The 23291-nt window shown below is 43.3% G+C and overlaps 1 protein-coding gene across 4 annotated transcripts in view; it reads left to right on the top strand.

The window, feature by feature from the left end:
• Window positions 1-22030, top strand: part of CASP7 (caspase 7) — a 42874-nt gene extending 20844 nt beyond the window's left edge. For all 4 annotated transcript variants that reach the window (XM_055424613.2, XM_088842340.1, XM_088842341.1 and 1 more), the window contains 5 exons: window positions 12871-13007; window positions 13611-13739; window positions 16481-16656; window positions 17207-17336; window positions 20232-22030. In XM_055424613.2, the coding sequence (XP_055280588.1) occupies window positions 12871-13007; window positions 13611-13739; window positions 16481-16656; window positions 17207-17336; window positions 20232-20455 (796 nt within the window). In that variant the 3' untranslated portion in view covers window positions 20456-22030. The remainder of the gene's footprint in view (window positions 1-12870; window positions 13008-13610; window positions 13740-16480; window positions 16657-17206; window positions 17337-20231) is intronic.
• Window positions 22031-23291: the final 1261 nt, after the last annotated feature.

Genomic DNA, 23291 nt, shown 5'->3' on the forward strand with positions numbered 1-23291 from the left:
ATGAGTTATGGGGTTAATGCCTCATAGAGTTATTGTAAAGATTACATGAGATATAATATGTAAAGCAGCAAGTGTTCAAAAAGTGGTACTTAGTAGAACTGTATTTATTATTGTTGTCACTGTTGACACACAGAGGAGGAAGAAGTTTAAAAAGTTAGGGAAAGAGGTGAAATTGCAGTAGAAAACAGAAAAATGGGGTTTGCAGGGACGTCTCTCAACAACTGTACAAAAAAAGTATGAATCCAAAAATTTCAAAAAAGTAATGTTCAAAACAGAGCCGATCTTGAGATTCATTTGCAGCAAGTGATTTTTAACTAGTAAATAATAACTTTTAAAAATCTTGGAATAGGTAACTTATTCATAGATAGAAAAAGAGATATACAGTCAAAATTCTTCCTCCTTCCTACTATCCTACCCTTGGCCTCTAGAACACAGGTAATCACTTTTGATGCTACTTAATAAATAACGTGGGCTTTCCAGGTGGCACTAGTGGTAAAGAGCTCACCTGCCATTGCAGGAGACAGAGAGGTAGAGACTCAGTTTGGATCCATGGATCGGGAAGATCCCCTGGAGGAGGGCGTGGCAACCGACTCCGTACTTCTGCTTGGAGAATCCCATGGACAGAGGAGCCTGGTAGGCTCTGGTCCATAGGGTTACAAGGAGTCGGATATGACTAAAGAGACTTGACAGGCATGCATGTGACAAATAACATGAGTAATAATAATGACATTTATTTACAGCTTCAGTTCAGTTCAGTCGCTCAGTCGTGTCCGACTCTCCGCGACCCCATGAATCACAGCACGCCAGGCCTCCCTATCCATCACCAACTCCCTGAGTTCACTCAAACTCATGTCCACAGGGTCGGTGATACCATCCAGCCATCTCATTCTCCGTCGTCCCCTTCTCCTCCCGCCCCCAACCTTTCCCAGCATCAGAATCTTTTCCAGTGAGTCAACTCGTCGCATGAGGTGGCCAAAGTATTGCAGTTTCAGCTTCAGCATCAGTCCTTGCAATGAACACCCAGGATCGATCTCCCTTAGAATGGACTGGTTGGATCTCCTTGCGGTACAAGGGACTCTCAAGAGTCTTCTCCAGCACCACAGTTCAAAAGCATCGATTCTTCGGCGATCAGCTTTCTTCACAGTCCAACTCTCACATCCATACATGACCACAGGAAAGACCATAGCCTTGACTAGACGGACCTTTGTTGGCAAAGTAATGTCTCTGCTTTTTAATATATTATCAAGGTTGGTCATAACTTTCCTTCCAAGGAGTAAGCATCTTTTAATTTCATGGCTGCAGTCAGCATCTGCAGTGATTTTGGAGCCCAAAAAAATAAAATCTGACACTGTTTCCACTGTTTTTCCATCTATTTCCCATGAAGTGATGGGACCAGATGCCATGATCTTTGTTTTCTGAATGTTGAGCTTCAAGCCAACCTTTTCTCTCCTCTTTCACTTTCATCAAGAGGCTTTTGAGTTCCTCTTCACTTTCTGCCATAAGGGTAGTGTCATCTGCATATCTGAGATTATTGATATTTCTCCCAGCAATCTTGATTCCAGCTTGTGCTTCTTCCAGCCCAGCGTTCCTCATGATGTACTCTGCATATAAGTTAAATAAGCAAGGTGACAATATACAGCCTTGACGTATTCCTTTTCCTATTTGGAACCAGTCTGTTGTTCCATGTACAGTTCTGACTGTTGCTTCCTGACCTGCATACAGGTTTCTCAAGAGGCAGGTCAGGTGGTCTGGTATTCCCATCTCTTTCAGAATTTTCCACAGTTTATTGTGATCCACACAGTCAAAGGCTTTGGCATAGGTTCTAAGTGCTTCATGGGTATTACCTTGTTTACTAGCTTTCGGGCAGAGGCTGTTATTGTTCTTTTTATAAATGAGGAAACTGAAGCACAGAGAGGTTAGGTTAAGTAACTTGCCCGTGATCGTTCAGTAATGTGCTGGAGCAGGGTTTCAAACCCAGGCAGTCCAGTCCCAGAATCTGTGGATTTATCCTTTGTATCATCCTGCAGGAGTCTCCCTATGCAAATCCAAGTGAGATACTAATTTTTCCTGACAGGTAGCACAGTGTTCTCACTGTTCTACTGCTTTGTTTTGCTTTTCACTTAATGCTACTTATTGGAAATCATGCCACAACAAGACAGAGAGAGCCTCCCCATTATTTTTTAACAATACTGTTTGATTTGGATTCAAGACCCTCTCTTCTCCATCCAGTAAGCAGAGACCGAATTGGATCTTGATACTTGCCCTGCTGGTTATTATAAGAGGGAGTGGTTAATTGAATAAACTTAGGTCTGCCAGCCAGGTCTTTTCAAGGAGGCTTGCTATGATTAAGTTTGAAAATTGGAAATGGGAACAGTGGAGGGAAAAAAAAAATGGAAGAGAACTTGTCCAAAAGTATTTCCAAACAATGTTAGGTGTCAGACGCAAAAGAAAGACTTAAGCACAATGATTGTCCTGTGTCCTGCAGAATCAGCGACCGGGGCTTCCTAACATAAGCCCCTCTCAGGAACCAGTCCCCTTCCTACGTGTGAGGCTGTGCTCAATTCATGTCTCTGCCGCAGCCTGGCAGCAGTAACTGGAAGAGTGGGAGAGATGGCAGAAGAAGGACAATGAGGTGGAAGGGAGCCAGATAATCCCCAGGAAGAGGGTGCCTGAAGCCTCACAGTAGTAGGTGGTAGACTCTAGTCTCCTGCACTCTTTCTTGCAGAATATATCCATAGGCAACAGTCTTTAGTCCACTTGGGTGGTTTTGTTTTTTTTTGGTTTTTGCTTTTTGTTGCTTTTGGCTGGGCTGGGTCTTCATTGCTATATGAAGACTTTCTCTGATTGTGTCAAGTGAGGGCTTCTCTCTAGCTTCAGGGCAAGGGCTTCTCATTGCATGGCTTCTCTTGTTGCAGAGCACAGGCTCTAGCTGTGTAGGCTCAGTAGTCATGGCACATAGGCTTAGTTTCTCCAAGGGGAATGTGAAATCTTCCCCGAGGAGGGATCGAACCCATGTCCTTTGCATTGGCAGGCAGATTCTTAACCACTGGACCACCAGGAAAGTCCAGTCCAATTGGTTTCTTCCTGGCTCTTTTCCCCTGGTGACTTCTCGACAATCGTTTCTTCCTCTTACTTGTCTCTTGTTACATAGTCTAATCATCAGGGTTTGCTTCCCCAGACTTAAGCTACAGGTGGAGTTTTCTCAAAGCTTGTGCCTCTTAGCAAGATGAATTCGATGGAATTGAGTTGATAATCACTCTCTGATGCACATCTTTGGTAGAGAAAGACTTGGGTTTCAAAATAGGTTTTTTTTTTAAACAAAAACCTACTTGGGTTAGAAGGAAAAATGAATATGGACTGACTCAAATCCGGAAGGAGGAAGCAGATATGAAGTTCATTTTGAAAATAAGATTTCAGTGTAGGGGAAGAATGTTGTTGTTCTTGTTCGATCGCTAAGTCGTGTCTGACTCTTTGTGACCCCATGGACTGCAGCACGCCCTGTCCCTCACTGTCTCCTGGAGTGTGCCCAAGTTCATTTCCATTGAGTCAGTGATGCTATCCAATCATTTCATCCTCTGCTGCCCTCTTCTCCTTTTGCCTTCAGTCTTTCCCAGCATCAGGGTCTTTTCCAGTGAGTCAACTGTTTGCATCAGGTGGCCAGATTATTGGAGCTTCAGCCTCAGCATCAGTTCTTCCAATGAGTATTCAGGGTTATTTCCTTTAGGATTGACTGGTTTGATCTCCTTGCAGTCCAAGGGACTCTCCAAGTCCAAGAGTCTTCTCCGGCATCACAGTTGGAAAGCAACGATTCTTTGGCTCTCAGCCTTCTTTTTGGGAAAGAGTAAGAAAAGGAAGTTGTCCTTACCTCCCTTAAGATATTTAATCGGGATGAGAGTCACATTTCATATTCATTTTTAAGGTACTTTTTAGAACCATGGAAAGTATTTTCTTTAAAGTGTGTGTCTTTACATGCACACTTTTGTGTTCGTATTTTCAAAGCAGTTTATTTTCCAAATTCTGTTCTGATAGAAACTGAGTCCTTTTCTTTATGTAACTTATAGCTGAGCCTGTCTTTCTTTGTTTTTTTTCTCTTTGGCTGTGCTGTGGCTTACAGGATCTCAGTTCTCTGACCAGGGATCAAACTCCTCGCCCTCAGCATGGATAGTGCAGAGTCCTAACCACTGGATGGCCAGAAAATCCCCAGAGCCTGTTTTTCTTATAAAAGATACTTGCTGGTGTAGTTTTACTTATCACCCCTGAGGTTGAGTTAATGGCAGCCTAAAAATATCACAGCTTCTTTATTATTTGGATATCATTATACAGATGGCTTGAAAATAATCTATATTTTAGAAAACAAAAGTAAAATTTTATCTCTTAAAGGGCTTAAGCTTGACCTCCAGCCTTAATGCTCCTTTTGTTAGGGTCTTTGTTGTTAAGTCGTTAGGTTGTGTCCAACTCTTTTGCGACCCCATGGACTGTGGCCATAAATTATCTAAAGACCTGTGAGCAGTCAGTGAGAAAATGCAGATATGAGAATTTTATCAAGATAGCAGCTCATGAGAAATACTGACAGACGCTAATTATTGTTATTATTTCGTATAAAATGGGTGTGATTATACCCCATCCTTCTACCTCAGAGTTGTCAGTTGAAGACCACAGATTCTGGAAATGTGTGAAATATGGTGTAGATATTTTAACTTGCACAGAGAACACCATCCATAGAGGTCATTGACACAGTGGCAATAAGGAAACCTGTCCGGCTCCTCCCCAAATGGGGTGTCCTTGACCAGTACAGAAACACTTCTTTTGCTGACTCTCATCTCTGAGCGTTTATGGAGGCCTTAGAGTGGGAGAAGACTCCACGGAAAGACCTGCTATCACCGAAACTCCCCACTGTTTTGTGACAGTCACAGAGGCCCCAGGGAATTCAAGAGAGGAAGCTGATGCTCTGTGAAAGCAGAGACTCACCGACCCAGGGCACACGGGACAATGCAGACCTCTGTCTGACCCCAAGCCCAGGGCTCTTTTGTACTGCCTCTCTGGGGGAAATTGTTCAGTCGCTCAGTCATATCTGATTCTTTGCGACCCCATGGACTGTAGCCCACCAGGCTTCTCTGTTCATGGGATTCTCCAGGCAAGAATACTGGAGTGAGTTGCCATTTCCTTCTCCAGGGAATCTTCCCAACCCAGGGACTGAAGCCATGTCTCCTGCATTGAAGACAGATTCTTTACCACTGAGCTACCAAGGAAGCCCTGGGGGAAGTAGGATGAAGGAAAATTGGCATTACCCCTGTAAAAAGACAGGAAACAAAGGAGAGGGGAGTCTTTAGAAGGTAGACCGAGAACATTTCTCTTTTAGAAATAAAATGGTACAGCACAAGAAATTTGACCTTATAAAGAAAAAGAAAGAAAGTGTCTGACTCTTTGCAACCCCGTGGACTGTAGCCTAACATGCTCCTCTGTCCATGGGATTTTCGAGTCAAGAGTACTGGAGTGGGTTTCCATTTCCTTCTCCAGAGGATCTTCCCAACCCAGGGATCGAACCTGGGTCTCCTGCATTGTAGGCAGACGCTTCACCATCTGAGCCACCAGGGAAGACCTAATAAAAGTAGAAGATAAAGTCATGTTGAAGCTGAAAACAGCAATAAGGAATCTGAATGTTTAACTGACACAACTCATCTATAATGTGGGCCAGAGTAGGAGGGGAAAGGCCACCTCCTTTCAGATTCTGATAAGGACCCTTGGACCAGGGAACAAGCTCAGCTTTCACTTTCATTTTACTTATTCCAACTTTTTAAAACAATTTTGTTTTAATATGAACCATTTTTAAAGTCTCTATTGAATTTGCTACAGCATTGCCTCTGTTTTATGTTTTGGGTTTTGGCTACAAGGCATGTGGGAGCTTAGATCCCTGACCAGGAATCAAAACCTCATCCCCTGCATTAAAGGTGAAGTCTTAACCACTTAACTACCAAAGAAGCTCCTTCTTCTAACTTTTGATCAGACCTTTGGGAGGGTGGTGGACACATCACTCTAACAAATACTCAAAGGCATAGGGCTCTGGAACTCTGACATGAAGAAGGAGACCTGGGATGGTCCCACTCTGCCGATCACTAGCCGGGTGACCTTGGACAACTCCCTGCCTCTCTGTGGACCTGTTTCCATGTCTGCCAAATAAGCAAACAAAACCTGATTCATTCATTCATACGACACTTTTTTAATCCTGATTGTCCCAACTAAAACCTTTCTTGCACTATTTAGTAGAAGTGGCAGGAGTGGATAGATTCGACTTTTTCCTGATCTCAAGCAGGAAGCCTTCAGCCTTTTATCATTAAGTATGTCATAAAAATTCAGTTAACTGTCAAGTCAGAAAAAACAGGAATTTTGAAACTTGAGAATTGTACTCCGGAAAGCAGATTCACAGAAAGCTCTGAGAACTGCTCTACCTGTTAGGAGTCAAAGGCATAATTATATAGATTTTTGAGACATAGGATTGTACATCGAAATTGCATACTGGGGATTAGGATGGTCCAGTGGTGAAGAATTCACCTTGCGATTCAGAGGACACTAGTTCAATCCCTAGTCGAGGAACTAAAGTCCCATATGCTGTGGAGCACCTAAGCACTTATCCTACAACTACTGAGCCTGCGTGCCTCAACAAAGATTCCACATGCCACAACTAAGACCCAAAGCAGCCAAATAAATAACTTAATCTTTTTAAAAAATGACATACTGGTATTCCACATGAAGTTCACCAAAGACGCATAGTCCAGGTAAGCACATACAAAACCAGCAGCAAGGCACCATGACCCATGCAGAATCAGGAAAGGATGCTATATACATTGCTAGCATCAGAAGAAAACAGAAGTATTGATTTTTGCAGCTGAGCAGGCAGCCCCATCCTAGAAGCTGCTGCTGCTGCTGCTAAGTCGCTTCAGTCGTGTCCAACTCTGTGCAACCCCATAGACAGCAGCCCACCAGGCTCCCCCTTCCCTGGGATTCTCCAGGCAAGAACACTGGAGTGGGTTGCCATTTTCTTCTCCAATGCATGAAAATGAAGTCGCTCAGTCATGTCCAACTCTTCGCAACCCCATGGACTGCAGCCTACCAGGCCTCCTCCGTCCATGGGATTTTCCAGGCAAGGGCACTGGAGGGGGTGCCACTGCCTTCTCTGCATCCTAGAAGAGCCCTGGTTAATGTATAATGCAGAGGCTTACTGCACATTAGGAAGGGAGGGGAGGCCCAAACAAACACAGAGAGTTTGTGTTTAATTTTTTCTTGCCCTGCCTAAAAATATAAATTTTATTTCATCAAATATGATATTAGCAGTGAGTTTTTCATAGATGTCCTTTGCAGGCTGAGTTAGTTCCATTGTAATCCTAGTCTAATTATCATTTTTCTCATAGCAGGGTGTTCAGTTTAGTTCAGCCGCTCAGTCATGTCCAACACTTTGAGACCCCATGAACTGCAGCACTCCAGGCTTCCCTGTCCATCACGATCTACCAGAGTGTGCTCAAACTCATCTCCATTGAGTTGGTGATGCCATCCAACCATCTCATCCTCTGTCATCCCCTTCTCCTCCCACCTTCAATCTTTCCAGCATCAGAGTCTTTTTCAGCGAGTCAGTTCTTCGATCAGGTGGCCAAAGTATTGGAGTTTCAGCTTCAGTCCTTCCAGTGAATATTCAGGACTGATTTCCTTTGGGATTGACTGGTTGGAAGTCTGTCACTGTTTCCATTGTTTCCACATCTATTTGCCATGAAGTGATGGGACCAGATGCCATGATCTTAGTTTTCTGAATGTTGAGTTTTAAGCCAACGTTTTCACTCTCCTCTTTCACTTTCGTCGAGAGGCTCTCTAGTTCTTATTTGTTTTCTGCCATAAGGGGGGGTGTCATCTGCGTATCTGAGGTTATTGATATTTCTCCCAGCAATCTTGATTCCAGCTTGTGCTTCATCCAGCCTGGCATCTGCAAATAAGTTAAATAAGCAGGTTGACAGTATTTAGCCTTGACGTACTCCTTTCCTGATTTGGAACCAATCTATTGTTCCATGTCCAGTTCTAACTGTTGCTTCTTGACCTGCATAGAGATTTCCTGGGAGGCAGGTAAGGTGGTCTGGTATTCCCATCTCTTTCAGAATTTTCCACATTTTGTTGTGATCCACAGAGTCAAAGACTTTAGTGTAGTCAATAAAGCAGAAATAAATGTTTTTCTTAACTCTTTCGCTCTTTTGATGATCCAGAGGACGTTGGTAATTTGATCTTTGGTTCCTCTGCCTTTTCTAAATACAGCTTGAACATCTGGAAGTTCACGGTTCACATACTGTTGAAGCCTGGCTTGGAGAATTTTGAACATTACTTTGCTAGCGTGTGAGATGAGTGCAATTGTGCAGTAGTTTGAGCATTCTTTGGCATTGCCTTTCTTAGGGATTGGAATGAAAACTGACCTTTTCCAGTCCTGTGGTCACTGCTGAGTTTTCCAACTTTGCTGGCACATTGAGTGCAACACTTTCACAGCATCATCTTTTAGGATTTGAAGTAGCTCAATTGGAATTCCATCACCTCCGCTAACTTTGTTCATAGTGATGCTTCCTCAGGCCCACTTGACTTCTCATTCCAGGATGTCTGGTTCTAGGTGAGTGATCACACCATTGTGGTTATCTGGGTCGTGAAGATCTTTTTTGTACAGTTCTTCTGTGTATTCTTACCACATCACCTTAATGTCTTCTGTTTCTGTTAAGTTCATACTATTTCTGTCCTTTATTGTGCCCATCTTTGCATGAAATTTTCCTTTGGTATCTCTAATTTTGTTGAAGAGATCTCTAGTCTTTCCCATTCTATTGTTTTCCTCTATTTCTTTGCATTGATCACTGAGGAAGGCTTTCTTAGCTCTCCTTGCTATTCTCTGGCACTCTGCATTCAAATGGGTGTATCTTTCCTTTTTTCCTTTGCCCTTCACGTCTCTTCTTTTCTCAGCTATTTGTAAGGCCTCCTCAGACAACCATTTTGCCTTTTTGCATTTCTTTTTCTTGGGGATGGTCTTGATCACTGCCTCCTCTACAGTGTCACAAACTTCCATGTATAGTTCTTATGGCCCTCTGTCTATCAGATCTAATCCCTTGAATGTATTTCTCACTTCCACTGTATAATCATAAGGGATTTGATTTAGATCACGACTGAGCAACTGAACTGAACTGAACTGAATGGTCTAGTGGTTTTCCCTACTTTATTCAATTTAAGTCTGAATTTGGCAATAAGGAGTTCATGATCTGAGCCACAGTCAGCTCCCAGTCTTGTTTTTGCTGACTATATAGAGCTTCTCCATCTTCGGCTACAAAGAATATAATCAATCTGATTTCCTTATTGACCATCTGGTGATGTCCATGTGTAGAGTCTTCTCTTGTGTTGTTGGAAGAGGGTGTTTGCTATGACCAGTGTGTTCTCTTGGCAAAAACTCTTTTAGCTTTTGCCCTGCTTCATTCCATCTCCAAGGCCAGATTTGCCAGGTACTCCAGGTATTTCTTGACTTCCTACTTTTGCATTCCAGTCCCCTATAATGAAAAGGACATCTTCTTTGGGTGTTAGTCCTAGAAGGTCTTATAGATCTTCATAGAACTGTTTGACTTCAGCTTCTTCAGCATTACTGGTTGGGGCATAGACTTGGATTACCGTGATATTGAATGGTTTGCCTTAGAAAGGAACAGAGATCATTCTGTCATTTTTGAGATTGCATCCAAGTACTGCATTTTGTACTCTTACTGATTATGAGGGCTACTCCATTTCTTCTGAGGGATTCTTACCTCCATCATAGTTTGGCCTTAGGTCAAACAATGGGAAGGGAACACAGCCCTGCCTATCAACAGAAAATTGGATTTAAGATTTACTGAGCATGGCCCTGCCCATCAGAATAAGACCCAGTTTCCCCCTCAGTCTCTCCCATTAGGAAGCTTCCATAAGCCTCTTATCCTTCTCCATCAGAGGGCAGACAGAATGAAAACCACAATCACAGAAAACTAATCAAATTGATCACATGGACCACAGCCTTGTCTAACTCAATGAAACTATGAGCCATGCCATGTAGGGCCACCCAAGATAGACAGGTCATGGTGGAGAGTTCTGACAAAACATGGTCCACTGGAGAAGGGAATGGCAAACCACTTCAGTATTCTTGCCTTGAGAACCCCATGAACAGTATGAAAAGGCAAAAAGATAGGGCACTGAAAGATGAACTCCCCAGGTTGGCAGGTGCCCAATATGCTACTTGAGATCAGTGGAGAAGTAACTCCAGAAAGAATGAAGAGACGGAGCCAAAGCAAAAACAACACCCAGCTGTGGATGTGACTGGTGATGGAAGTAAAGTCCGATGCTATAAAGAACAATATTGCATGGGAACCTGGAATGTTCAGGATACGAATCAAGGTCAATTGGAAGTGGTCAAACAGGAGATGGCAAGAATGAACATTGACATTTTAAGAATCAGCGAACTAAAATGGACTGAGTGGGTGAATTTAACTCAGCAGGGTATTGGGTTTTGTCAAATGCGTTTTTGCACCAACTGAGTTTATCACATAGGTTTTGTCCTTTATTTGTCCTTTAACATGATGGATTATATAGATTGATTTTTGGATGTTAAATTGACCTTGTGTTCATGGGATCAATCATACTTGGTCATGGTGTATAATCCTATTTATAGATTGCAGAATTGGCTTCTAAGATTTCATCAAGGATTTTTGCATCTATGTTCATGAAGGATATTGATCTGTAGCTTACAGCAAAATATTTATTGAACAACTTACAAGCCAGGCATTGTTCTAGGTCTTGGGGCTTCTGCAATTTTTCAAAAGAGATTTTATTTTCAGAATATGTATATATAAATGATAAATATGTATATATATATGATAAATATGTATATATATGATCCGTTCTGTTCAGTCGCTCAGTCGTGTCCGACTCTTTGCGACCCCGTGGACTGTAGCCTACCAGGCTTCTCCATCCATGGGATTTTCCAGGCAAGAATACTGGAGTGGGTTACCATTTCCTTCTCCAGGGGATCTTCCAGACCCAGGGATCGAACCCAGGTCTCCCGCATTAGAGGCAGACGCTTTAACCTCTGAGCCACCAGGGAAGCCCCATATGATAAATATGTATATATATATGATACATATGTATAATATATGATAAACATATTTTTTCTGTCATGGAACTTGCATTCAGGCGGGTGACTCGCGATGCAGCTCCCCACTCAATCTGATGTTTTTCTCCTCTACTCTCTCACCAATGCCCCAGGTCCCAGCTTCAGTGCCTGTGTGCCTGACTCTTAGAAAACTGGATGGTCAGTGTCTGGAGATTGGAAGGGGCCTACTTTCCATTTTAAGTTACTATTCCTTTCCCCCCCTTTAATGGGAATGTTAATTGAATGATAACATCCATATCGAGAAGTGCACACACTATGTACCCTTTGTGTCTAGGTTCTTTCACTCAGTATTATCTGTCTGAGATGCAGCCACATGGCTCTGTGTTGTCATAGTTTATTCATCTCGTTATTGGAGGCGTGTGTTTTAATGCACTCTATTCATCATGCATCACAGATCATGTATTTTTTTTTTTACAAATTGAAGGCTTGTGACAAACTCTGTGTTGTCAGATGATGGTTAGAATTTTTTAGCAGTTTTTTAAATTATTTATTAATTTATTTGGTGGTGCCAAGGGTTAGTTGCAGCATGTGGGATCTTCAGTCTTCATGGTGGCATGCAAGATCTTCTATTGTGGCATGTGGGATCTACTTCCCTGACCAGGGATCAGCCCCAGGCCCCCAGCATTTGGGAGAGTCTTAGCCATTAGACCACCAGGGAAGTCAGCAATAAAGTACTTGTTAATAAAGGTACACCTACATTTTTTTTTAAAGAAATAATGCAGTTGCACACAGTGGACTACAGTGTAGTGTGGACATAATTTTTATTTACACTGGGAAACCAAAAAAAAAATCATCTGACTCACTTTGTTGTAACATTTGCTTGATTGCAGTGGTCTGAAGCCACACCTCTGTGTCTGTAGTGTTGTACCGTATGAATATTCCACAGCGAATCCATTCTACTGTAAATGGACATTTGGGGTGCCCCCTGTTTGGGGCTGTTACCCACCAGTACTGCTGTGCACGTGCGGGGCTCTGACCTTAGGTAAACAGCTGCTCTCCTTTGGGCTGGGTGCCCAGGAGTGGAATGGGTCTCTCAAAGGATGTGTTTAAGTTCAGCTTTAGTAGATTCTGCCAGTTTCCACAGAGGGACATACAAAGCGGGCTCCCTCAGCCACGGATCACAACTCCAGGTGCTGAACACCCTATAGCACTTGTAAGGAACGTACTGGTATCACATTATGATTTCAGTTGGCATTTCTGTAGCATCTAATGAAATTAAGCAGGAGATCCTGCTGCTGCTGCTAAGTCACTTCAGTCGTGTCCGACTCTGTGTGACCCCATAGACGGCAGCCCATCAGGCTCCCCCGTCCCTGGGATTCTCCAGGCAAGAACACTGGAGTGGGTTGCCATTTCCTTCTCCAATGTGTGAAAGTGAAAAGGGAAAGTGAAGTCGCTCAGTCATGTCTGACTCGTAGCAACCGCATGGACTGCAGCCTACCAGGCTCCTCCGTCCATGGGATTTTCTAGGCAAGAGTACTGGAGTGGCTTGCACAGGAGATCCTATTCATTCTAAATACAACAGTTAAACAGAACAATCTGTCCACCCCAGGTCTTTTTTTTTTTCCCACAGATATTGCAGCTTTCTTAGGCATCCCTTTTATGCTAGTAGTAAAATCAAGAGGTCATTACTGTCTTGACATCTTCGACAGCCCCTGACTGCCTTTATATTTCCCCAGTAAGAAGAAGAAAAATGACTCAGGGAAATCAGTCAACACCCCCCGGGACCGAGTGCCTACGTATCAGTATAACATGAATTTTGAGAAGGTGGGCAAATGCATCATCATAAACAACAAGAACTTCGACAGAATAACAGGTGGGTGCTGGGGGCATGGGCTCAGCTCTTATGTTCCCTTCCAGTTCCTTCAGCTTTGTTCAGACTTGTATCAGACGTTCGCCAGAAGATCGCTGTGTCTACCTGCTATAGCAGACAGCCCCTCCACAGCTGGTGTCACGCGTCCAGGAGAGAGGGGTGAGGGGAAACTGGGAACTCTCAATTTGAGATTCCCGTCATGTGGATTAGCAGATGTGGGACTTGGACCAAAGGACTCAGTGGATGAAGGGGGCGATGGGCTATTTGGCATTGGCTGAGCCAGGTGATGGGGCTTCCCAGGTGGTGCTAGTGGTAAAGAATCTGCCTGCCAATTCAGGAGCCACAGGAGACGCAGGTTTGATCCCTGGATGGGGAAGATCCCCTGGAGGAGGAAATGGCAATCCACTCCAGTATTCTTGCCTGGAGAGTCCCCATGGACAGAGGAGCCTGGTGGGCTGCAGACCACGGGGTAGCAAAGAGTCGGACATGACTGAGCATGAGTACAAGCCACGTGAAGGAGCTTACCTTTTGGTGGTAGTGGGGGGGCGGTGCTCACCTTTTGCGCATGTGTAGCCCAGTGGTGAACTCGGCGCTTGATTCATGCAGGAATGGGTGTCCGCAACGGCACAGACAAAGATGCAGAGGCTCTTTTCAAGTGCTTCCGGAGCCTGGGTTTCGATGTGACTGTCTATAACGACTGCTCTTGTGCCAAGATGCAAGATCTGCTGAAAAAAGGTACACTCTTGCCCTTCCTCCTTCAGTCATCTTCCTGCTCCCAAGCGGAGCAGGGCCCCACCTGGTCTGAGAAGCTGCCTTCACATGACAGGGGGAAGGATCTCAGCATGGGAAGCCTTTCCTTCCTCCAGGTGACTCCATACCTATCTCCAGGACACCTGTCTCTCTTGGTAAACTTAGATTTCCCCCTCAAAGGAGGAAAGCAGCTTACCTCATAGCAATAGGTTCTGTAGCTACAGAACAGTCTCACTTTCAAAAGGCTAATTCCTAGGAAAGTAGCAAATCTTACCTTTCTGTCCAGAACAGAGTTTAAGTATAAATTTTCACTGGTGGCAGATTGAGAATAATAATCCCCATACACTTCAGGACTACCTTACTTCTTACACAATATGTTCACAGAATTGTTTCTTTAGATCTTTAATGGAACCCCTGCCATGTTGGCCAACAACATCATCACTCCCATTTCATAAATGTAGGGACAGAGCTTTAGGGAGAGAATAGGGGTCATACTGAAGGCAGTTAGGAGGAGCAGAACCAAAACTCAGGCATTAACTAGTTCCAGAACAATTATGTTTTCTATTACCCCACACCTATCTAGTGGAAGCTACATATAATATTGTCACATTTAGGGCAAATAATTGAAAGTAACACCCTCTCTACCTGTTAGACAGTGACCCATGGGCAGAGGGTAGAGAGTTTCAACCACTGCTGCTTTTCTTAGATGTGCAGCTAAACAAGAAAAAGGTCCCTCCCCCCACCTTATAACACTCTCTCTTAAGTACCCCTCTCTTACATTTTTAAAAACCAGGCATCTTTTCCTTACTTCTTCAAACAAGGATCTTAAGAGCCGACCTTCTGTACCCTGGTAGGCCACATGGTAGAGCAGACTGGAAATCACGAGTACCCGTTTGGGGTCTAGTCCAAGTTCGAGCAGCTGGGTGAACAAGGCAGGGTGTCTGTGCCCTCCTAGTTTTTTGCTTTCCTGAAATGTGGATCATGATACAGCAAGTCCTGCTTCTTACGGTTGCAATTAGCATTAGCTGAGGGAAAGCTTGTGAGCATGATTTGAGTAAGGACTTGTCCCAATGGTAGTTTCTGTTCTTATGAAAAGTGAGTTATACTGGGACTTCCCTGGAGGTCAGGTGGCTAAGACTGTATGCTCCCAATGCAGGGGGCCCAGGTTCGATCCCTGGTCAGGGAATTATTTCCCACATGCCACAGGTAAGACTTCTTATGACACAACTAGAAAGCTCCCACATTCCGTAAGGAAGATCGAAGATCCCATATGCTGCTACTAGGATTCCACACAGCCAAATAAGTAAATAAACATTTTTTAAAAAGCTGATTATTCCACCTGAGCCCATGTCATGTCAGGATCACAGAATTCTCATTTATCGTCCTATCAAAATAGCAACGTGGTGATTTTTCTTGACAGGGCAAAGTTCTAGGACTTCTCTGAGATACCATTTTTTATCAGTGAAATAAAAATAAATGAGGCCTACTTCAAGGGGCTCTTGTAGAGATTAAGTAAGGTAACTCGGGCAAAGTACCTAGATCACTGCTGCAGTAAGTGTTCAGGAAATTCTTTTACTACTATTATTTTTTGGCCACAGGCAGCTTGTGGAATTTTAGCTCCCCAACCAGGAATCAAACCCAGGCCCTCAGCAGTGAGAGCATGGAGTCCTAACCACTTGGCTGCCAGGGAATTGAAAAATTCTAAATCTTTCTCTTCTGTCATCACTGATGAAGAGAAGAAAAGAAGAAAGGTTATAGTACATAATTCTAGCTAGCTAGTTAGTTAGAACCATGGAACCTTAGATGAGATCAAGCTAAGCCAACTTATTGGGGCTTCCCAGGTGGCGCTAGTGGTAAAGAACCCGCTTGCCAATGCTGGAGAGATGTAAGGGATCCACATTTGATCCTGGTCGGGAAGATATCCTGGAGGAGGGCATGGCAACCCACTCCAGTATTCTTGCCTCAGAATCCCATGGACAGAGGAACGTGCTGGGCTACAGTTCATGGGATCTCAAAGAGTCGGACACAACTGAGCGACTGACACTTTCTTTCTTTCTTTTCTGTTGAGTAAAAGTAATACATTCAGCTTGTTTGGCAACCACCACCACCCAGCTCCAGAAGAACCCTTTTCATCTTGCACAACTGAAACTCTGTCCCCATTAAACCCTAAGGCCCCATTTCCCATTTCCCCCAGCCCCCAGTAACCACCATTCTGCTTTCTGCCTTGGTGAACCTGATTACCCTAAGAAATCACAGAGCAGCTTTTCTTTAATCAGTGTCTTGTTTCACTTAGTGTGTTTTATTTTCTTTCATACTTGCTTGATACTCATGTGGGCTGCTTTGCAAATATCAACCCATTTAATAGGTAGCTCCATTTTACAGACAAGAAAACCAAGACACAAAATGGTTAAGCAGCTTGCCCAGTGTCACAGACCTAACCAAGGCCCCGGCCTTTCAGAGCCCAATATGCTGTCCCAGGAGCTGCTTGAAGCCCGCTTGCCTGTGGGATTCTCGTCCACGTGAGGCAGCCTCGTTCTGGTTTCAGACTCAGTGGGAATTCTAGAACTCTCCCTCTCACCTCTCCTCGGTGTCATACAGGGGCGCTCCGCCACCTCTGCCTGTCCCTCTTCGTCCGTGGCAGCTGCCAGACTGGAAGGGAATAGTACCGCTGAGGTCCCACACCCAGGAGTCATATTCTAACTTTTCAATGTTTCAATTGCTTGCAGCTTCTGAGGAAGACCACAGAAATTCAGCCTGCTTCGCCTGCATCTTATTAAGCCATGGAGAAGAAAATTTAATTTATGGAACAGATGGCAAGACGGCAATAAAGGACTTGACAGCCCATTTTAGAGGGGATCGATGCAGAACCCTGTTAGAGAAGCCCAAACTCTTCTTCATTCAGGTAGTCCCTTTTCGGAGTCTAGAGAGAGACTTCCCAGTAGTCCAGTGGCTAAGACTCTGCACTCCCAATGCCGGGGGCCCAGGTTCAATCCCTGGTCAGGGAACTGGATCCCACATGTCATGACTAAGTGCAACTAAGCTGCAACTAAGACCCAGCGCAGACAAATAAATTAATTTTCTTTAAGTATTAAAATAATTTAAAAAAGCAAAGTCAGGAGAAATGAGAAAAGATTACAGAGTGACTTGGCTTGTATCATTTTTTATAAATCTACATGCTGTTTCCATTGGGGTATGCAAATTTAGGTTGTATTTTTCTACCTCTAATGTTTGGCATCTATATTTGCATTGGATCACAAATTATCTGGGTTTAAGACATTATAGTCTTTTTATCTGCTCTGCTTGCTAATTCAACATATCTTCAGATTATCTTGGACAATTATGTTTGCTGGTACATGCCAAGCACGGTTCTAAGACTGCAGTGGGATACAGCTGTGAATATCACACGTGTTCCTATTCTCAGCTTCATGCAGTCATCTCTGCTTTGATTTTAGGCTTGCCGGGGAACAGAGCTCGATGATGGGATCCAGGCTGACTCAGGACCTATAAATGACACTGATGCTAATCCCCGATATAAGATCCCAGTTGAAGCCGACTTTCTCTTTGCCTATTCCACAGTTCCAGGTATCAGGTTCCTTATCTGCTAACCAGACCGTGCATCTCACCTTCGAAATGGAGACTTGGATCTGTGTTAGTTTCCTATTGCTGCAGTGATAAATTGCGGCAAACATGGTGGCTGAACACATATACAAATGTATTATCTTACAGTTCCTGAGGTCAGAATTCCAGAATGGGTTGGCAGGACAGCAGTTCCTTCTAGAGTCTGTAGGGGGCGCAAATCCACATCCTTGCTTTCCCAGCATGTTTAGAACTGCCTGCATTCCTTGGCCTGTGGCCCCCTTCCTCCAGCTTCAAAGCCGGCAGCCTCATACCTGACCCTTCTTCCATCCTTACGTTGTGCTTTCTGACCCTCTTGTAAGGGCTCCTGTGATTAGATTAGTCCCATCTGGATAATCCCAGGATAATTTCTCCATCTTGTTTCCTTGACCTCAGCCCCATCTGTGAAGTGCTCTAGGGCAGCAGTTCCTAGCGTTTTTGACACCAGGGACATGATTCATGGAAAATAGGTTTTCCATGGACCAGGGTAGGGGTGGATGGTTTCCAGATGATTCAAGCACATTGCATGTATTGTGCACTTTATTTCTGTTATTATTACATCAGCTCCACCTCAGGTCATCAGGCATTAGATCCTAAGGACCCCTACTTTATGGCATGAGCATTTCTGAAGGCCACTGTTCTGCTTACTGTGGGGATATAGTCACTTTTCTCTCCAAAAGAAAGCTGAATTCTCTCATTTATGATTACTATTATTATTGGTAATTATAGGAACAAGCATGTCAATGGCACCTATTTACTGAGTGTTTTTCCTGTCTTCTACCCTGAAATAATTGTGTAGTAGTTAGGAAATGTGTTACTTCTGTCCTAATTTTACAGATAGAAAAAAAAAATTGACTTTTCCCTCCCTCAGGTTCTGGTAACCAACATGCTACTTTTTATTTCTATGAATTTTATTAGTTTAGATGTCATGTGTAAGTGGAATCATACAGTACTTTTCTTTTTGTAATTGATTTATTTTTCTTAGCATAATGTCTTCAAGTTTCATACCTGTTGTAACATATGACAGGTTTCTTTATCTCATAAGGTGGAATAATAATTCATTTGTATATGTAAAAAAAAAAAAGAAAAAAATTGAGCTTGAGTAAGTTTAAGTGACCTGCCCAAGGTCATATAGATTTTCATACATAATAAAGTTATAGCTCAGACCAGGATTCCTTTATACAGTAGCCTGTAAACAGGCACCAGAAATGCCAGCAGCAAGCAAGCCTCCCTCTTGTTTGGGTTTGCCTGAGCAAGTTCAGTGAAGTTCCATTGTTTGGGGTGAAAACCGTCACTCAGAATTCTCCCAGCTGTAGTGGTAGTTTGTCAAGTGCTTGGTATAGAAGTATTGGTTACAGTAAGTTGGCTGTTGTGTTTGGAAAACCAAGTCTGGCAAGATGTACAGATGGGATTTTGTGAGAATGAAACTTCACAAGTTTTAAGAATCCTGTAAGAAAGAAATTTGGTTCCTGCCTTTGAGAGGAAGGCAGAGTCATGGGAGCATATAGTTGTGCAATCCAACCTGTCAGTTGAGTTGGAGGAGCCCTAAGCCATTTCTGGCAGAACTGAAGGAAGAAGGGTGAGCTCTAACGGTGAACTCTAGGGAGGCAGGTGAGAAAGGCTTCCGAAGAAAGAACTTCTGTAACCGAGTCTTAAAAAATCAAATAACGGGAGGAAGGTTGAAATGGCTTACCAGACAGAGTGCCCGGGGCAGGTGGCTCAGTGCATTGGTAAAACTCAAGAGCTGGACCACAGGGTGTGTTAGTCTTTTCAGGCAGCTCTAATGTAAGTCCACAGGCTGGGGAGCAGAAGTTCATTTTTCACAGTTCTGGAGGTTGAGATCAAGGTGCCAGGCATTGTGGCTTCTGATGAGAGCTGCTCCCCTAGCTTGTAGACCACTGCCTCTTCACTCACATGGCCCAGGGAGGGGAGAGAGGCCATAGCAGGGTGTGACAGGGCATGCTGTTGTTGTTCATTTGCCAAGTTGTGTCCCGCTGTTCACGACACCATGGACTGCAGGACTGGGCATGAACAAAGTTCAAGCCTAGACAGGGAAATGGGGGCCCAATTGTGGTGGGCCCTGTAGGATGTGCTAAGCAGCCTAAATTTCACCCTCATATAGAAGGAACTGTTTCAGGTGAGAGAGGGATGTCGACTTAAAAAATATTCACAGCCTAAAACTTGAGAGTTATGTTTTATTACATGGAAATTTTTAGGACTTAAGCCTGGGAGACAGCATCTCAAGTAATCTTGGAAGAACTCCAAGGAGACGAGGGAAGGAGCCAGGTTATATAGAAGTTTTGCAACAAAAGGGCATGTAGTTTGAAAATCAAAGGCTATTGTTAATTAAAGAAAACCAGATAACCCAAATTAATGTAGTGCTTCTCTATGTATGGGAAGATGCAAGAGTCTGAACTGCCTGAAATCACTGCTTTCATATGCATCAACTATTGGGGCCAGTATCCTGTGTTTTTCACAACCTGAGCCCCCTTGAGGCTCACCATCGGAAGTGGCTGCAGTCTGATGGCTGCTTGATCACAGGTATTCTTCTCCTTCCTGAGTGCCCTTTAGGCTCACCAGCTCACACTGGAGAGCTGCAGTCACTGATGACTATGGCATCCTCGTTTACTGATACGGCAGGAAATATTCCATTTCTCAGGGACAGCATAAGATTTATGTTTTAGAATGATTCCCTGTAGTACAGAGTTTAGAGGACACATATCCAGTATGGGTAGGTGGGGACTGCTGTCGTTTCAGAAGAGCACATGTGAAGGCCCCAGTCACAGACAGCTCCTTCTGGGTAGTGAGCAAAGCAGCAGCCAGGTCAGCTGACTTCATCTCCTTTCTCTTCTCCCATTGAAGGCTATTATTCATGGAGGAACCCAGGGAGTGGTTCCTGGTTTGTGCAGGCCCTCTGCTCCATCCTGAATGAGCATGGGAAGAGCCTGGAGATCTTGCAGATCCTCACCAGGGTGAATGACAGGGTGGCCAGGCACTTTGAATCCCAGTCTGATGATCCACGCTTCCACGAGAAGAAGCAGATCCCATGTGTGGTCTCCATGCTCACCAAGGAACTCTACTTCTGAAGATAATTCATTCCAGGGGTGCATTCCGTCTGAGAAGCTACGGATCACTTGTTGATGAATCAGAAATTTTTTTGTAATGCTCTTAAAAGATCCAGAAATTCTAAAAGATTTTAATTTCAGGAAAATTATTGATTCAATGGGAAAGAAACTCTCTGGTGCTGTCTTATGGTCTCTGAATTTTTAGAGACCTTTTTTTTACATTGTTATCCATTTGATGACTTTTTCTCTTAAGATTCATTTTCTGTTTGTCTTTCTCCTTGTTGTCACACTTAGTACATACAACAAAAATGACCTCTGCAGATGACTTTTGACTGTGTCCACCATGATTGGTGGTGACTTTGGTAGACTGTCAGAGCCATATTCATACCTGGCAAAGAGAGTCCTTGACAAAAAACAGCCAAAGGGATATCCATTCGCCTGTATTGCAGAAAGTGGAATATTGAATGCAGTTTGAGTGAATCTTTCATTGACTTAGGGGAGATTCTTGTGCAAAAATTCCCAGATATGTTAAGAGGGGGAAAAATAAAATGATTCTAATATGTAGCAGTCAGGATCCAGTCAAGAAAACGGAAGCCATTCTAGGTATTTCAGTAGAGGGAATTTAATAGAGGAAATTGACATACGTAGATGATGAAAGAGAAGATAAAGGGAAGGAAGCTGTAACCCAGGTGGCACTAGTGATGAAGAACCCGCCTGCCAGTGCAGGAGAGGTAAGAGACTCGGGCTCAATCCCTGGGTCAGGAAGATTCCCCTGGAGGAGGGCATGGCAACCCATTCCAGTATTCTCGCCTGGAGAATCCCATCAACAAAGGAGCCTGGTGGGCTATAGGCCATAGAGTCACAGAGTCGGACACGACAGAGGTGACTTAACATGCACGTGCGTTGTCACATAGGCTTATGAGGAGGTGTGGTTCCTTAAGTCCAGAAACTGGGATCCTACACAGGAGCTGGAACTATGGTGGGGCTGCCTGGTGGGAGCTGGACCACCCGGGAGTTGTAGGGAATAAAGCAATGGCAGGGACAAAGCCACTGCCCAAGATGACCTGGAAGAACTCCTGATTTTTTCCACCTCTCCTGCTGCCCTGTAGTCTTCCTTCAACACCTTGCCCTTCCAGCTCTACCTGGAAGCCATCTGGAAGGATCCTCGGAAGTGTGATTTGCTGCAATACAGAGCATAGCCAGGCACAGTGAGGCAGAGAAGGAACGCGAAATGGTTGTAGGCCTGGCTCACAATGTGAACAGAAGGAGTTCTATTCCCTGTGTTCAGCGATTCATCCATTGAGTCATTTATTCAATGAGTTGTCAGACAGTCTGTATTACTACTATGTACAAAATCATCGGTTTTAGCTTTATAATCTACCTGGAACTTTTTAGGTTATTCCAAGCCTTATTCTCAGTAAATTTTTGTTACCTCTGATTCTCTAAATGGAGAAAGGTTTATGGCGAAAATGTTTGCCCTGTTTTCAAAGTGGTGTTCTCTTTTGAATTCTTGATAAATTACTGTTTTATTTTGCCTAGTAACTTGTTAACAGGTGTTTATATTTATTGATTAAAATGTGGTTGTTTAATTCCTAATCTGCTCAGTTTGCTTTCCTTTTGAAATTTTTTTTTTTCATGGCAGTTGGAAAATGAGAAAACAGAATAAGAACTGACCCTATGACTTGACCTCAACACAAAACATAATTCTTGATTTCTTTTGAAGCTAGGACACTAATAAAACAACAAGTAAATAATCACTTAGGAAGCTGAAAATTTTCACATAAATGGTTAATGAACTTGTAAAGCTATTTGTGATGGACTGGCATTTATTAATTTGGCAACAAAATCAGATCTTGTAAAAGTATCTTCTTTCAATGAAAGAACTAATTTAAGGCCAGTTTCTTAGATTTCTGGTTTCCTGCCATCTAAAATATACCAAATGTTCAAAACATAAGTGGTGATCATGAATCAAGAAAATCAACAAGCATCTACCCCACTGTTCTCAGAATTCACTGGCTGTTCTTTGGTAAATAGGCCATCCTATTAAAGTTCCCTATCTTAGAATATGCCCAAGTGCATTGTAATTTGAAGTAAAAATCATAGCACTCTAGTTATTTGCCTTGGAATCTTCACTAAATAAACAGACATGATCAGCATTAATGTCAGCATTAATTTTTTTTTAGTTGTCTGTGCAGTCATAGGTATTAAGTTTATAAATTATGAATATTACCTCATGCTCCTTAGCCCCAAGATATAAATCACTGTTAGAAAATAGCCTTTGTTTTAGAGTACATCATGGGGCAGATGCTCTCATTTACCAAGATCAGAAATCCTATCCCAAGCTGTTTATGTGTTCATATCCATCTCCATTCTTAAACTTTTTGATCTTTTTATAATCTGAAATTCTGATGAAAAATTACTCTAAAGGAGAACTCAATCCTGGTGAATACACGTTCCTGGTTATTGTTACTTGGAGTCCAAGCTTCCTCCTTGCAAAAATACCAAGCAGAGTGCTGACGTCTATGAGGAAGATGCTTCCCTTGGCATCATGGGCTCAAGTCTGGGTTTCTATTTGCTTTTTCTCAAATGCCACTGGCCTATTTTATGATACAAAAAGCTTTAGGCTCTGCCCTGAGCTTTTTCCTCTGAGCAAACTTCCATAAACCATGATTATATTTGTAAATTGCCCAGAATAGGTCTCTCTACTAGGATGCAGTGTATTCAGCATGGTTTGAGACCTCAAGGAAACCAAGAAGGAAGATAATGTTCACTGAAAGGACATGGACACTGGTTGACAAATCCTTTCTCTTGTCCAGCCTTGCAGTGCATCACCTGAAATCTTTGGACTAGATACTCT

Source organism: Moschus berezovskii, chromosome 12 (assembly GCF_049115385.1).
Source record: "Moschus berezovskii isolate FMDL1 chromosome 12, NW_MosBer_1.0, whole genome shotgun sequence".
In the NCBI taxonomy this organism is placed as follows: Eukaryota; Metazoa; Chordata; class Mammalia; order Artiodactyla; family Moschidae; genus Moschus; species Moschus berezovskii.